General features: G+C 41.6%; 1 protein-coding gene across 2 annotated transcripts in view; it reads right to left on the reverse strand.

Annotated features, from left to right (window-relative positions):
- Nucleotides 1-14480, reverse strand: part of Cntnap5 (contactin associated protein family member 5) — a 902127-nt gene that overhangs the window by 502022 nt on the left and 385625 nt on the right. For both annotated transcript variants that reach the window (XM_036201821.1, XM_036201822.1), the window contains exon 5: nucleotides 1301-1504. In XM_036201821.1, the coding sequence (XP_036057714.1) occupies nucleotides 1301-1504 (204 nt within the window). The remainder of the gene's footprint in view (nucleotides 1-1300; nucleotides 1505-14480) is intronic.

The raw sequence follows: 14480 nt of genomic DNA on the forward strand, positions 1-14480 counted from the left end.
TAAATGGATGCCATTAATTTCAAAAGCCACTTTCTTCTCCCTCCAGCTTCTATCTTTTCTGTTTAGTTTGTCTAGAGGAGTGCTCTGTGGGTTTGCTTCCATGCTCAGAGGAACTCAGCACCTACCTCCTGTGGCCTGCCTCATCCTTCCTTTCTTCTATAAGAAGGAATAAAAGACTCCCTCCCTTCTGTTCTGGGGTGAGAAGTTGGGTACCATGAACGTAGACCTACTGGTAGTGTAAGAAGCCCAGGGAGTAGCTCACCCACAGAGGTAAATGACATCCTGCCACAGGGAGGCAAATGTACTCTTCACTAAATCACCTGCCATCCAGGTCCCAGGCTTACACTTCCAGGCCAGGCCATCTTAACAAAGGAAGCCTAGTGACTTAGTTTTTCCATTCATACATTTTGCCTCCCACTAAGAAGAACAAAATGATTACATGTTTCTCTTGGCAGTTTTTTTTTTTTAAATGTGCCTAATCAGCTCAAATATGAGAAGCTCAATATAATAGGTACATGTTTAAAATTTTTTAAGTTACTTAAAAGTTTGAATTCTGGAAAAATTCAGGTTAGTTATACACATTAACAGATATTTAAAACTTACACTGTAGCTTCCCTTACATAGAAATATTGTCGTTTATCACAAAATGATACCTCTGGCAAAAAAATAATGAAAATAGGTGCTGTTCTACCTACATGAAGATGAAATATTTGAAATTAAGTACTGTTATAATCCTGTAAAGACAAAGGAAATAGATCACTTAGTGTTCCAGTGACTCCATTTGATGTGCTCAAAGATGTTCCCATGCATGATATAGTGACCTTGTACAAAAATCAGTGAATATGAGCACCTGTAGACCTGAATTTGAATCCCTAGCGCTCATATCCTAAAATGATATTACTACTAATAGTGATAATAACAACAAAATAAAATGTGTCTATGACTGTGAGTACCTAACCCAATGATAGAAATAGGTGGATCTTAAAAGAGCTTGCTGGCCACCCAGCCTAACCCCAAACACAAGCTTTTGTGTTGGTAAGAAATCTTGTCTCAAGGCAAGAGAGAAAGAGGGGATATCTAGTGTCTTGCTCTCTCCTTCACATATGTGTGCATATATATGCACACCTGTACATTCATGTGCACACAACACACACATACACACAAAAAAAATCAATGAGCTATAAGTTCAGTGAGAGACTGCTACAAAAAAACAAGGGGGTGGGGCGTGATAGAGGAAGACACCTGAGCTTCACCTCTGACCTCAACAGTCATGAGTACATATGCACAATTTTGTCCCTACCCAGGTTCAGGTACAAGGCTAGCCTGCCCTTCTGGAGCTCCAGGGTGATATGGTCTCCACGTTGTCCTTCTCCATGGAACAGAACCCCATCTCCTTGCATGCTCTTGAACTTCAGGGAAATCACATCTTTGAGGGTGCTCATCATCTTCTGATTGAATCTGTACAAAAGCGAGCTCCTGCCATCAAAGTCAGCAACATCTGATTCTAGGAGCAGAGAGAAGAAAGAAATATCAATGTATTTCCTCATGTTATTCTTGCTTTGCATCCTTGGTGCTGCTCAGTTCACAGGAAAGTTCCTGAAATCTTGAAGATCTCTCTTATAGGGAGGCACATGGAATAGAACCAACCTAAGTAGAATACAAGTACTCATTCATTTGTAGGGAGTGGGTACACACCACACTGAAGTAGAAACTCACATCAGTGATCATCAAACAAAAGAAGAGATGATCAGCAACAGGTCCTGGAATGGAGCTGACACATAACAACCTCCAATGGGATTCATGAAGTAAGAAAGCCTCAAGGCCATGATTGGGCCTACAGACAGAAGGGATAGCATTCAACAGAAATAATACAATACATGGAGTCTAGATATGATTGGGGCCTTAGAGGAAATGAGGGGCTTGCTTTAAAGCCCTGAGAGGTGCTTCGTTAACACAAGAATAAGAAGGAGATATGGTGAGAGAGAGAAATATGTGCTGCTATGTATGGGATGCTGCCAAAGGCCAGAGGAGCTCCACAGAAAGCAGCATTTAGAGCTTCCACAAAGGAATCTCTCTGAGGAGTCCTGGACCCATCCTTGGAACAAATGGATGGTCGAATCTTTTATAACCTTTAGGGGTAGCAGACAGATTGCTTCTTAAGTTCTCTGCCCCAGCAAGAGGGGCAGAGAGCTGTGGCCTGAGTCAGGTCATGTGATCCGGAATAAAGGTGCAGGCTCATGTTCTAACAGCTTTGTGCCAGCCTGTGTTTAAGGAGACAGGATAACAGTACCACAGGTACCGACATCAGGCTTTTGGACCAGTGCCTGGTCTGTAACTTCTCATGATTTACCCTTCTTGCTAATTTGAGTATGACATTTAGAGCCATTTGATCTCTTCATCCTAAGATCCAAGCAGGAGTTGAAAAAGAGGTACCCTTTATTATGATGACTCTGGTTGAATAATTCAGTCTTTTCCAGAGCCCTGTGCTGAGAATTCCAAATGTACTTTGGGATCTAGTCAAGAAGAATATCCAGTGTATGGAGAATGAAAATTTGAACATAGGAGTATTGTGGTATATATGCCTTGTTCTGGGATGATAATGTACTGAGGTAGTGTTTTATGCAAGAACATTCAGTCACTATTATTATGTTTTGGAATTTCTTCTTTTTTTTTTTCAGAGCTGAGGATTGAACCCAGGGCCTTGCGCTTGTTAGGCAAGCACTCTACCACTGAGCTAAATCCCCAACCCCGGCATTTATTCTTATCTGAGATAGTTCTTTAGTTGGGACATAAACTTAAGTAAATATATGTAATAACATGAAATCTCTCAATGTGTACATACATTGTCTAATGTCACCTCAGAATAAGTATACCTAGATTCTGAAACATTGGCCACTTTGTTGATTATTGTGGCCTGTTTCCTCTGCACACAATATGTTCACACCATTATGATCTCAGTCAGAGTAGAGATTAGCTCAGCCTCATAGCCATGGCAAATGCTGCAATATAGAGGTAGCTAGGCTGATGATAAGGTGAATGGGGCTATGACACTGCCTAACGACAGGGAGGAGGGGAGGGTCACAGGACCCTCACCTGGAAGTGAAGCCATTACTCCTTTCTGCCCTCCCCAGCCAGGAGTGACCTTGTGAGACTCGAGTATGTAGGGAGTGAGAGGGTAGGGAAGGGGACTCTGTGCAGCCTCCATGGGGTTGTTAGCTACAAGAGGGTGAAGAGGCTGCTGTCCTCTCCTGAAGCTCCTTTAATTAACCCCTCGCCAGTGCTCTGTAAGTAAGCATAGTCTATTCATTTGTTCCTCACATTGGGCTTTTGTGGGATCCTTACTTTACTCTGTCTTCTATGTACTATCTGGAGTGAATAGACACTTGTACACATCTTCCCAGGGAAAGCTAACACAAGAATTATGAATTACAATTGTGAATCTATCTGGCACACTATCATCATATGTAGAATACCAGACCTTTATTTTATCCAGCTTCAAATTAGTATCCTTTCGTCTCCATGCCTTTGTCCCGACACTAGCCTTTACATCTCAGTTCTTTACTCTCAACTTTCTTGAGATCAACTTGGACAAATTCCATGCATGATATCATGCAGTATCCGGCATTATATGCCAGCCTCATTTCATTTAGCACATTGTCCCCCAGTTCTGTTAGTTGAAAGCCAGAAAGAGAAAGTCAAGAAATCATGATCTAAACAATTTATGAAGATGTGTATAAACAAAGTGATAAGTGTCTGTCAAAATATCCAGCGGAGAAACACTTGAGTGTGTGTGTGTGTGTGTGTGTGTGTGTGTGTGTGTGTACACATTCATATACATGGATAAGTACGTAGATGCATTTGGATATGCATGTGGATGTCTTATGTTGACACTGCATATCTTCATTAATCACATTCTACCTCATTTTTGTTGTTGTTATTATTGATAAAGAGGCTCATAGAGCCCAGGCTGTTCTTAAATTCACAACATTGCCAAGAAAGACATTGAACTTCTCATCCTCATGCCTCCATTTCCTGACTGCCAGTTATAAGAGTGTACCATGTACTTATTTTCAGACAGTGCTGGGATCAACTCCAGACCTTCTAAATGGTAAACATACTCTTTACTAACTGACTTGCCTCCCCAACTCCCATCTTTCACTGAACCTGGTTCTCAGCAGTTCAGCAGACTGTATGACCAGTAAGCACCAGGGACCCTTTTGCCTCCATCTCAAAGCTGAGATTACTGAAGCATGCCACTGAGCTAAGCTTTTTATCTGTGTGCTGAATTCACAACACCATGCTTGTGTGGCGAAGACTTTATCATTGGGCAACCTCCACCACTCCTTGGAGAATTATTGTAGGTTAGTTTCACATCCATTCACTATTTTATTACAAAAAAATTGTACTGTAAAATGTTATTACTTCTGTAATACAAAAAATGTAAGACTATTTAATTATAGGTTAGAAGGGATTCATCATATACCATCTTAGCAGGGTGAACAAGAGGTGAAGGGCTGTGTGGACAGGATAGAATTATTCTTATTTAAAATCCAGAAGCTACAAAAACTCAATTTTTCAGGATTTATTAAGCAAGTAAAATTCTCAGATTGAGTATTCATAATGATAGTAATTATTTTTTCCTGTTAAGGGATAGAGAATTATCCTTAATAAATAAAATTTTGAGAGAAAAATCATGATTTTCTATAATTACCTTGAAAGTAAAATTCCATAATTCATTATTTACATATACAGTTTTAAAAGGGTCCCTGTGGCTCCATTTTGTAAAACAAAACTGACAAGATTCGGGGAGCTTTTCATAATCTCCTGGTGTTCTCAGAACCTCCTATCAGATGCCAGCACTACATCTGTGCACACTGTGCCCACTGGACTTCCAGCTGAACCGGTGGAGCTCTTGGCACTGTTGCCCTGTCTTGCACAATAAACATCATAGCTACACAGAGCGTGAGAGCTATAGCTTTTCAGCTTTTCACCTTTGCAATTTTGTCTCCTTAAGACTTAACTTCATCCATAAGATATATACATTAGAGACACGTAAAACATGTCTTTAGAAAAAGACCCTTCAGGGCTGGGGCGGTGACTCAAAGAGTAAAATGTCTGTTGTGCATGAATGAGGACCTGACTGAGTTCAGATCCCCAGCATCCCTTTGAATCAGCCAGGAGTACCTGAAATCCCAGAACTACGGAAACAGAGACAGGTAGATCCCTGGGGCTCACTGGCTAGCAAGCCAAATAGGCACGCTCCATTCTCATCAATAAGGTATGGTGATGGGGCTGGAGAAGAGGCTCAGCAGTTAGGAGTGCCCATTGTTCCTTCAATTCCCAGCACTCACATGAGGTGGTTAGTGGTTGAGTATGACGCCAGATCCTAGTCACCCAATGCCTTCTGGACTCTGCAGGCATCCACACACACATGTGTACATATGCCCCCTCAAACATATACTCATAGTTAAAAGTAAAGTAAAAATACTAAATAAAAGATTGTTCAGAAACTGGGGAAGGGACTTGATATCCACCTCCACACATAAGCACACCTATATGAGCATGTGCGTGCACACACAAGCATGAACAAAGTGTTGAAAGAGTCCACACAAGTTGGAAGAGAAGACTCGGGGAGGCAGTTATGATCATAATACATTTGAGACATGCTTGAAATTATCAGAAAGTAACCAAGGGAATAAATAGATAGATAATCCAATAGTTAATTATACTAACACAAGTCACTTGACAACACATTAAAAATCTATACCATCTTACCAGACACACTACTTGTTTTAAGTCAGGATGAAATCGATTATGACTGGGTTAAGCAGAAGGGTCTTGAGTTCATGAACTGATATTCAATTAGGTGCCCCTATTCCTACACCAAATGGTTCTGTTTTGTTCTGGCATCATGGTTTACTGCCCAGTGTGTGCCAGGTTGAGCTCAAGCTTCCTACTGAGCCTTGTTCCTGCTTTCTCCAGTGCTGTTGAAAGGTAGCACCTGTGCAGGTGTGTATATTGAGGATTCCTCCTCTCTTCTGATTGCTGTTGCTCTGCCAGTGTGGCAGCAATTGTAACTTTACTGCACAGAAGAACCACATAGCACCCATCAGTGCTTGGAAAGGGGAATGCAGGGTGAATCTATACATAGAAGACTGAGCAGTCTCAAAGGGAAAGCAAGGTCCAGATGTACAAAGGAAGCATCAGTATGATGGTCCTGAATAGTACATTTGAGAAGACGTGGGCCCAGTGCCATAGGGAGGAGTGAGCAGACAAAGAGCACACGAAGCTCAGTGATCAGACCAGGCTGTGATGGCAACAACTGTTTCCAGCATGCTTACTTACTACAGGCCATGGTCACACCTAACCAGTAACTGAAAATCAACATTTTAGTCACAGGTGCATCAGTCCCACCTGCATGAGAAAATCCAGTGTTTAAACTCTGCATTCCCACAGCACAGAGAACATCACTGCATTTGTGTGTCATGCCCAACACTGTGTTAAACCTCTCCCACATCTTGTTAAAGGCGCAGATCTGAGTTCAGAGGGTGCCCAATTCCAAGCTTTTGTGTCCCAGGACAAAGGATTGCACCAGGGACACATGGTTATAAACTGAAACAGCTTGTTAAGAAAGGAAAGCACTCCTGAGGGTGAGAGCTGGCTAGTGAGCAGAGGGAAAAGCATGTGTTCAAAAGCCCTGGGCCAGGAGCCCCATGACACTTTCTAGGATAATTATACAGCTCCCGTGTCTCATACCTTTGTAATATGCACTTTTCTCAAGCGTACTCTACCTGTAAGACAGCCAGGTGAGGAAGGGCCTCCAGTCCTCCTCTGCCCGCTGGCTTCTTTCCTATGTTCTTCTTGATGCTGCACTGCACCCTGCCTGTTCTCTTTCCACAATCCTACACTGGAAACCTGGAAATATACAATCTCAGTAGAGTCTGACACTGGTCAGGCCATGCTCTGTGTGTAGTGGGGAAACAAAGATGGACAAGTGTGGGTTTGCTTTTTGGAAGCCACAGAAGACTTCTGGAAGAGGGCTGACTGAGTGCTTGAGTGGATCAAACACATACACACCATAGACTTTATTTCTTTGCATATTTATACACAGTGATGCACTTGTTTAAAAGCTAAATGTTTAACACACACACAATTTTGCTATTGTTTTTTACATTTTCCACTTCTCACTTCATTTCATGCTCTCACATTGGAATATCATTGGCCACTAGAACTCTTTGAATTCCTGAGTTACTCAGTCAAGCTCTACATTCTAGAACTTTCCTTTCTCCAATAACTTCATGGTCTCCCCTTCATTACTACCCATCCCAGCTGTAATTATCCACATTCTCCTTCCTGAAGTTACTCGATAGCCTAGAGGGCCGATTCATGAGATGAAATGACAGAGAAACTGTGGGAGCCCACAGAGGCTTCCTAGTCAGAACTGACTAAGGGTCAGAGAATCTGAGCCTGCTTTACCCAACAGGGCTGCATAGGAGATGATTTGGCCACAGGCATGTTTACCAGGTGTTTGGAAGGGTCTGCACTTGGCTGTACATTGTGCTTTGATCCTACATGGGGAGGTCATTTGCCCTTCCACTTGGCATTGTTATAAAAAGACCTTTTGAATAAATGATGTGACTTTTGGGTATTGACTCAAGCCCTCCTGAGGGTATCCTGTGTTTCTGTCCTTCTTCTCATCTAGGTCTCTCTTTTTCTTTGATATTTTCTTATCCCTCTCTCCTCCACTTAAGAACCCTTCTAAAGGTGGAAGTAGGTTGAAGCTGGTCTCTCCACAAGCTCCCACAAGAACTCATTAGCTCTAAGGAAACAAATCTTCCTGCTGTTCACCACACCTGAAGCAATGGTTCTAAACCTGTGGGTTACAGCCCTTTTTGGGGTGCAGATCAGATATATCTGTATACCAGATATTTACATTATAATTCATAATAGTAGCAAAATTACAGTTAGGATGTAGCAATGAAATAATGTTATGGTTTGGGTTACCATAACACAAGGAACTGTATTAAAGCCTCACAGCGTTAGGAAGGTTGAGAATACCTGACCTAAAGAAATCTGAGCATCTTGTGGAGGAGAAGCAATTGTGTATAAATGCTTCATTCTGGTTCTGCAATTTATTACCTGGGGCTCCAAGAAGAGCTCTCAACTTTCACAAGTTATGCTTCTTCTGATTATTTCATGAGGCCTATGGAAGTTTAGCCTACAAAGACAATTACAGAATTATAGACACCTATATATGAAAATATGTTCAATATCATCTCATACTGTTAATAATCCAGAGGATATTTCCAGTGGAAAAGATTGTGTATGAGAGGTGCAGTTCAGAGTGGGGAAGCCTTCATAACTTTTCAAACTTCTGAGTATTCAGCTGTAGTTGGGACATCTGTGTCAACCTGTTTGCCAACCCCCATGGCTCAGGAGACATTGCTGTAGAGGGAGTGGAAAGAGTAAACGAGCTGAAGAGTGTATGAACTTGACTCTCAAAATCATACTGTTTTAAAGACACAAGAAGTGAGATACTGTTTTCCATCCTGAAAGAAGTCTCAGACTGAAGAAGTAAAACCTCCTAAGTCTGAGGAAGTTCCTGAAACTTACAAGATTCATAAAATTCTCTTCATGGTAATATAAACAATAATGGCTGCTGAGGAGAGATTTTCTGATCTGTCCAGCTGCCTACAAGCTGTGCAGGGCACTCCAGGAAACAGCTTTGGAGATTTGTCACCTGTGCTGTTTCTGAGGATACAAAGACAAAATTGTGATGAGTCATCTTCACACTTACAATTAATTTCTCATTCATGCTCCGTAAGTAATTCCAACAAATGCATGGGTTTTTCATACTGGGTTATGGTACAATCTGGTTTTTTTTTTTTTTTTTGGACTATTTTCAATGCCCTGTCTGGTATGAATACATAGCTGCATCTCCATAGGAAAAGTCATACAACAAATAGTAACACAAGACAATACTTGTGAACCATGGTGATATGATTATTTGCTGACTTGCCACATTAACTGCCCTGCCCTTAGGTGCTAGGTGTCCATTTACACTGAAAAGGCTACTTCTGTATAGAGAGTGGTTCCCAACTTGTCCTGACCCCTTTGGCAACTCTCTATCTCCAAAAATATTTACATTTTCATAACAGCAGCAAAATTACAGTTATAAAGTAGCAAAGAAATAATTTTATGGTTAGGGGTCACCACAGCATGAGGAACTGTATTAAAGGGTCACAGCATTAGGAAGATTGAGATCTCTACTCTAGAGGCTTGCTTGCCACTTGACCTGCAGTGCCTGGAGTGTCTCCTGTATTTGCTGACTCTCACAGCAATGAGATGCTCCCTTCATTGAGCACAGATTCAAACTGATAGGATGGTGCAAGCTTTTGCTTACCACCACCACCATTTATCAACAGAAACATTTTGCTCATCCAAGAGAACTCAGCCAAACACCCTGGACATTTGCAATATTAATTAAGTTGCACATGGATTGCTACAGCCATTTCACAGATGGAGAAGCAGAAGTTGGAAAGAAGTTTTGAAGAAGGATTAAGTGTACCCCCTGAATACTTAATCCCTTCTCCAGGGATTAGCATGTTAAGCATCCCCAAGGCCACTTGGATAAGCAGTTTTAAAGTGGTAATAATAGCTTGTAATTTTTACTGTTACTGTTAAACAAGAAGAGATACAGCATACATTAGATTTTCATCATTGGATGTTATTATTCCTCTGTTCTGATTGCCTAGTTTGGACTTTAATTTGCAGATAGGGTCCAGTTATTCACATTAAAATCTTTACTTGTATTGTATGCATATCTTGGTGGATTCTCTTTAAAATAAGATAATGAAAAAAAAAATATATATATATATATATAAAACACACCATAGAAGCATCCAGTTTAGAAATGAGCTCTTATTATTTTTAACAGTTATTGTTGTGTGAATATGGTTTACAAACTGTATCTGTGTGTGCCTGTGTGCATGTATGCATACGTGTGTGTGTGTGTGTGTGTGTGTGTGTGTGTGTGTGTGCATATACAGGTTTGCATGTGCTGTGCTGTTATGTGCATGTGGAGGTCGGAAAATAGCTTTCAGGAGTTAGTTCTCTCCTTCCACCTTTTATTTGAGGCAGGGTTTTTTTTTTATTGTTTCTACATCCAAGATGTATACTCCAAGCTAGTGTACCACATGCTTTAACATGGAGTAATCTTCCCAGCCCCATGGCTTGTACTTCTATGAAGCCTTTTCTGTGTGGTATGCCTGTATTCTGGATGTGTAGCATGAGTGGGTAGTGACAACCTTGACAAAGCTCTAAGCTAGATAACACAAACAGAACTCTCTACCCAGGAGAAACAGAGCAGCTCCCTGCGCTGGGAAGCCCAGAGTAGGAGGCCCTGCCCTCTCCAAGCTGAGGCAGAGTATCAGGGGTAAGTATATCATACCGGAGAAGGGATTCTGAGGATCCAGGGTATTGCCAGTAGTGGGATGCCAGTAAGAGAGAACACACAGGGGCAGATGTTGGGTCTGTAAGTATCAGCTGGGTCTAGGCCCTTCCTCATAGAACATCAATGTTTCATGACAGGACCACAGGTCAAAAATACAAGATCTAAGATCTCATTGCAGAAACTATATTCATGTGTAAGAACAAAATCTGTTTGCTCATTTTCAAAATAAAAATACCTTGAGGCACCTCATGTCCAGGTACAGATGGCCAGCAAACACTGGGAACCTCTAAGCTAGCAACCCCCAGTCAAACTCTACCAGGCTAACTAACCAAACTGAAAGTTTAAAGTAGAAAATTACAAACAGCTGAGCTTGGCTAGCAGCCTGCACACATAACAAGGTCACCTGTCTGATAAACTCTAAAATAAATGGGATGTAAAACATGGATGTGCATAGTGGTTGTTGAGAAAAAGATGAACATAAATGACAGAGGGAAAAGAAGACCTAGATAACATGTAAGATTGTACACTCTTGATTATTCATCCAATGGGAAAGGAAGTAATGGAGGAAAGGAAGGGGAGGTTTTACATTCTGTTTCTAACGATTGTTCTCTGCACTCAGTCAGTGTGCCTGTAATTCTGGGCTGGCAGTCAGTTGTGATGTAATAAGAAAAACAATTGTGCTTTCTCCACACAGTGTCTTCAGTTCTTTTATGAAATGAAGGTCAACATTTCTCACAGCATGGACCCACAGTTGGTATGGTAAGGAGTCCCCTGGGAGACTTTGATGTCCATGAGTTCCAAGGACTGTTTGGGTCTCTTTGCTATTTTTCTGCTGCATGTACCAGGCTAGTTGGTGCAGAGCTCCTGAGAGTTCCTGATTTCACCCACAATGTTGGTGACCTGGAACACAACTGTTAGCTACTTACTGGAGTGAATAATCTTTCTCTTTTTCTCAAAATTGATTTTTAAGATCTCATTATTATAAACTCTATTCAGTGTAACCTGTAGTTTGTTTCAGTGATGATTCATTGGCTGATATTTGCAGGCAATGATGGATAGGCCAGTCATGGTCCTGAGAATCCCCCAGGAAGGGTGGGTGGTACATCTCTCCAGCCTGGCCTTCCAGGTCAAGACAAGCCCTGCCTGGCCATCTTCTTTCCCCAGGAGCTCTAGTATGCCAATGAGGGCTGATTTCTTACTGGCCTCATAATTGCTGACCCAGCTGTCAAGCTTATTTTCTGAGAAAGACAGAATTCTCCAGGCAAATTCTGGCATGTTTGATGGGTTTTGGAAACCTGTCAACAAACCAGCTTTTTAAAAGGGCTTTTCTGACTAAAACAGTCCAAGCTTGAATTCCCAAGTGGGTCTAGTGAGGGCCTGAGAGAAGGAGGTTTGTATCTCAGAGTCAGAAAGTCAAAGCTGACAGGAAAAAATACTGACCCACCCAGAGACAATTAGTCTCACTTGGACTCTTCAGCTTCTCAGAATGAACAATATTTTCAATGCAAATGCATTCTAAAGCTTTTCTCATGATACATTATATGAAAGTAAATACTATATTCAGATCATATGCTTACACTGAAGACCTGAGTGCTTTGGCTTGTAATCCACAAACCACAAAAGTTTCCACAGTCAGCTTGAATTTTCCCCTATCTCCTATCCACTCTGACTTTTCCAGGCCTTATCAACAATTTCAATGACCTCAGATGAACCCTCAAAAAAAAAAAAGAAGAAAAGAAAAGAAAAAGAAGAAGCTTCTAGAGTAAACTGGCAAAGCTTCAGAATAGCTTCTAACAAAATTTCAGGAATTCTTGTGTTTGGTGAGCAGGAAAGAAACAGGAAAAGAATCAAGGTAACTTAAAAGGAAAATTTAAAACAAAGACACAACTCTGGATTCCAATCACAACCTAAGCACATGTGTTTTAGGATTCTTGTAGTCAGATATTCACCCATCCATCCATCTACTCATCTATTCATCAATCCATCCATGAATCCATCCATCCATCCACTCATCTACTCACATACCTTCCCATCCTTTCTTTCTTCCTTCATCCCTTCCTCCCTGTCTCCCTCCATCCCTTTCTTCCTTCCTCTTTCTTGTTTTCCTGAAACAGAATCTCCCCTGGGGCAATTTGCCTCAAACTTGTTGTGATACTGAGGACATCCTTGAAGTTCTGATCCTCTTGCTTTTACCTCCTGAGTGCAGGGATTCTAAGTGTGCACCACCAAGCCTGGTTTATACCATCTAGGGATTGAATACTGGGACTCATCTTGACAAACAGGTATTCTACCAACTATGCTCTATCCTGTGTCATCAAACTAGTTTCTTTTAATGAGTGTTTTCTGTATATTTTGGTGCATGGATCTGCAAACATACTCAAAAAGTTTTATTATAATTAGACTGTTCACAAATTACAAAGATCATATCAAAATTATGTTAAAGAACTCCTGTAGTAGATTTTTCTTTTGTTTATACCTGAACTCAATATTGGCATTGAGCATGTCTCTCTCTCTCTCTCTCTCTCTCTCTCTCTCTCTCTCTCTCTCTCTCTTTCTCTGTGTGTGTGTGTGTGTGTGTGTGTACATGAGTTTGTATACACAAGAGTATCTGGATTCCACAGGACAGACGACAACCTGCAGTGTTGTTTCCAGGAGCCATCTACACTAAAAGTAGGACAGCATGCCCCAGGGACCTGTCTGTCTCCGTCTCCCACAGTCTGCGCCATCACACAGATCATTGTAGTCCAGTCCCACCCCCACGGGTTCTAGGTGCCCAACTTGTGTCCTCTTGTTTGCATTGCAAGCACATTACCAACTAAACCTGTTCCTTTTGGGGCATGTTCTGAGTTCATTTTTATCTCTTCTCTCTCTGATGCAAAGATGATGAAGATGATGGGTCAAGCCATCTGGGAGATCACACATAATACTGTGGACATGAAGGAATCACCATGATGGAGTGATACCTAATAAGGAGAAGTGTTAATGTGCTCCCTCAATTCATTGCTCCAACAGGCTTTGTGGGAGCAAAATAGTAAGATATAAGTAACTAGGCAGGAACAAGAAGAATGGAGCGGAACGTTGTGGAGCAAACTGGAAGATGAGCTTTGAATGAAAGGTGCAGCACGGGCACTCATGGGAACTCATCTAGGCAGATGAGCCAAAGGTTTCATTAAGGAGCAACATTTCATAAACATTTTCCTCAAGTCACCAGAAGGAAGGGAATGGTCCTGGGAAATGCTGACAGGTGGAAAGCAGCCCTCATGAGACTGACCACATACAGTTTTTAGCTGTCTCTCTCTGGTTTACTCCATTCTCAGTGGTCTTCTCAGATGTAAGATGCTGATGTTCCAGTAAGGCCATTTCATTTGACATTTAAACAGGAGCCTTGAAATTGGAGCAGAAAGCTGCTCAATTTCCCTTTAGTGATAGTAGCTCTGGTGTTCTACAAAACCATTCGCCATGGGCCTGGGGAGATGTTTGCTCCGAACATGTAAGGATCTGGTGCAGCTCTCCCATTCCTATTTAAAAAGACAGGTTCAGAGCTGGGGATAACTCAGTGAATAAAAGTATTTGCTTCACAAGCAAAAGGTTCTGAATCTCCAGAAACCTCACTAAAGAAAATCATATAAAGGAATGTATCCATTTGCATATTTGCCATTACAAGACAGTGGTGGAACAGAAAAACTGATGTTCTTCTCTGGCCGCCACACTCACAAGAAAGCCTGGATCCTGACATACATCTTCCGTATAGATAAAACGTGTGTATACGCGCGCGCGCGCGCGCGCACACACACACACACACACACACACACACTGCATAGACACACATCTATCACATAGATACATCACACAGCCACACACACACACTCAGAGCCACAAAAGTAAAAAAGGCAGGTGACACTATGTAACTTGTAATTTCATAGCTGTAGAGGTGAAGACAGGAGGACCCCTGGGACTTGCTGCCCACTCAGCCTAGGAAATTCAGTGAATTCCCAGTTCAGTGAGAGACTTTTTTCAATAAAAATAA

The sequence above is a fragment of the Onychomys torridus genome, chromosome 11, assembly GCF_903995425.1.
Source record: "Onychomys torridus chromosome 11, mOncTor1.1, whole genome shotgun sequence".
NCBI lineage: Eukaryota > Metazoa > Chordata > Mammalia > Rodentia > Cricetidae > Onychomys > Onychomys torridus.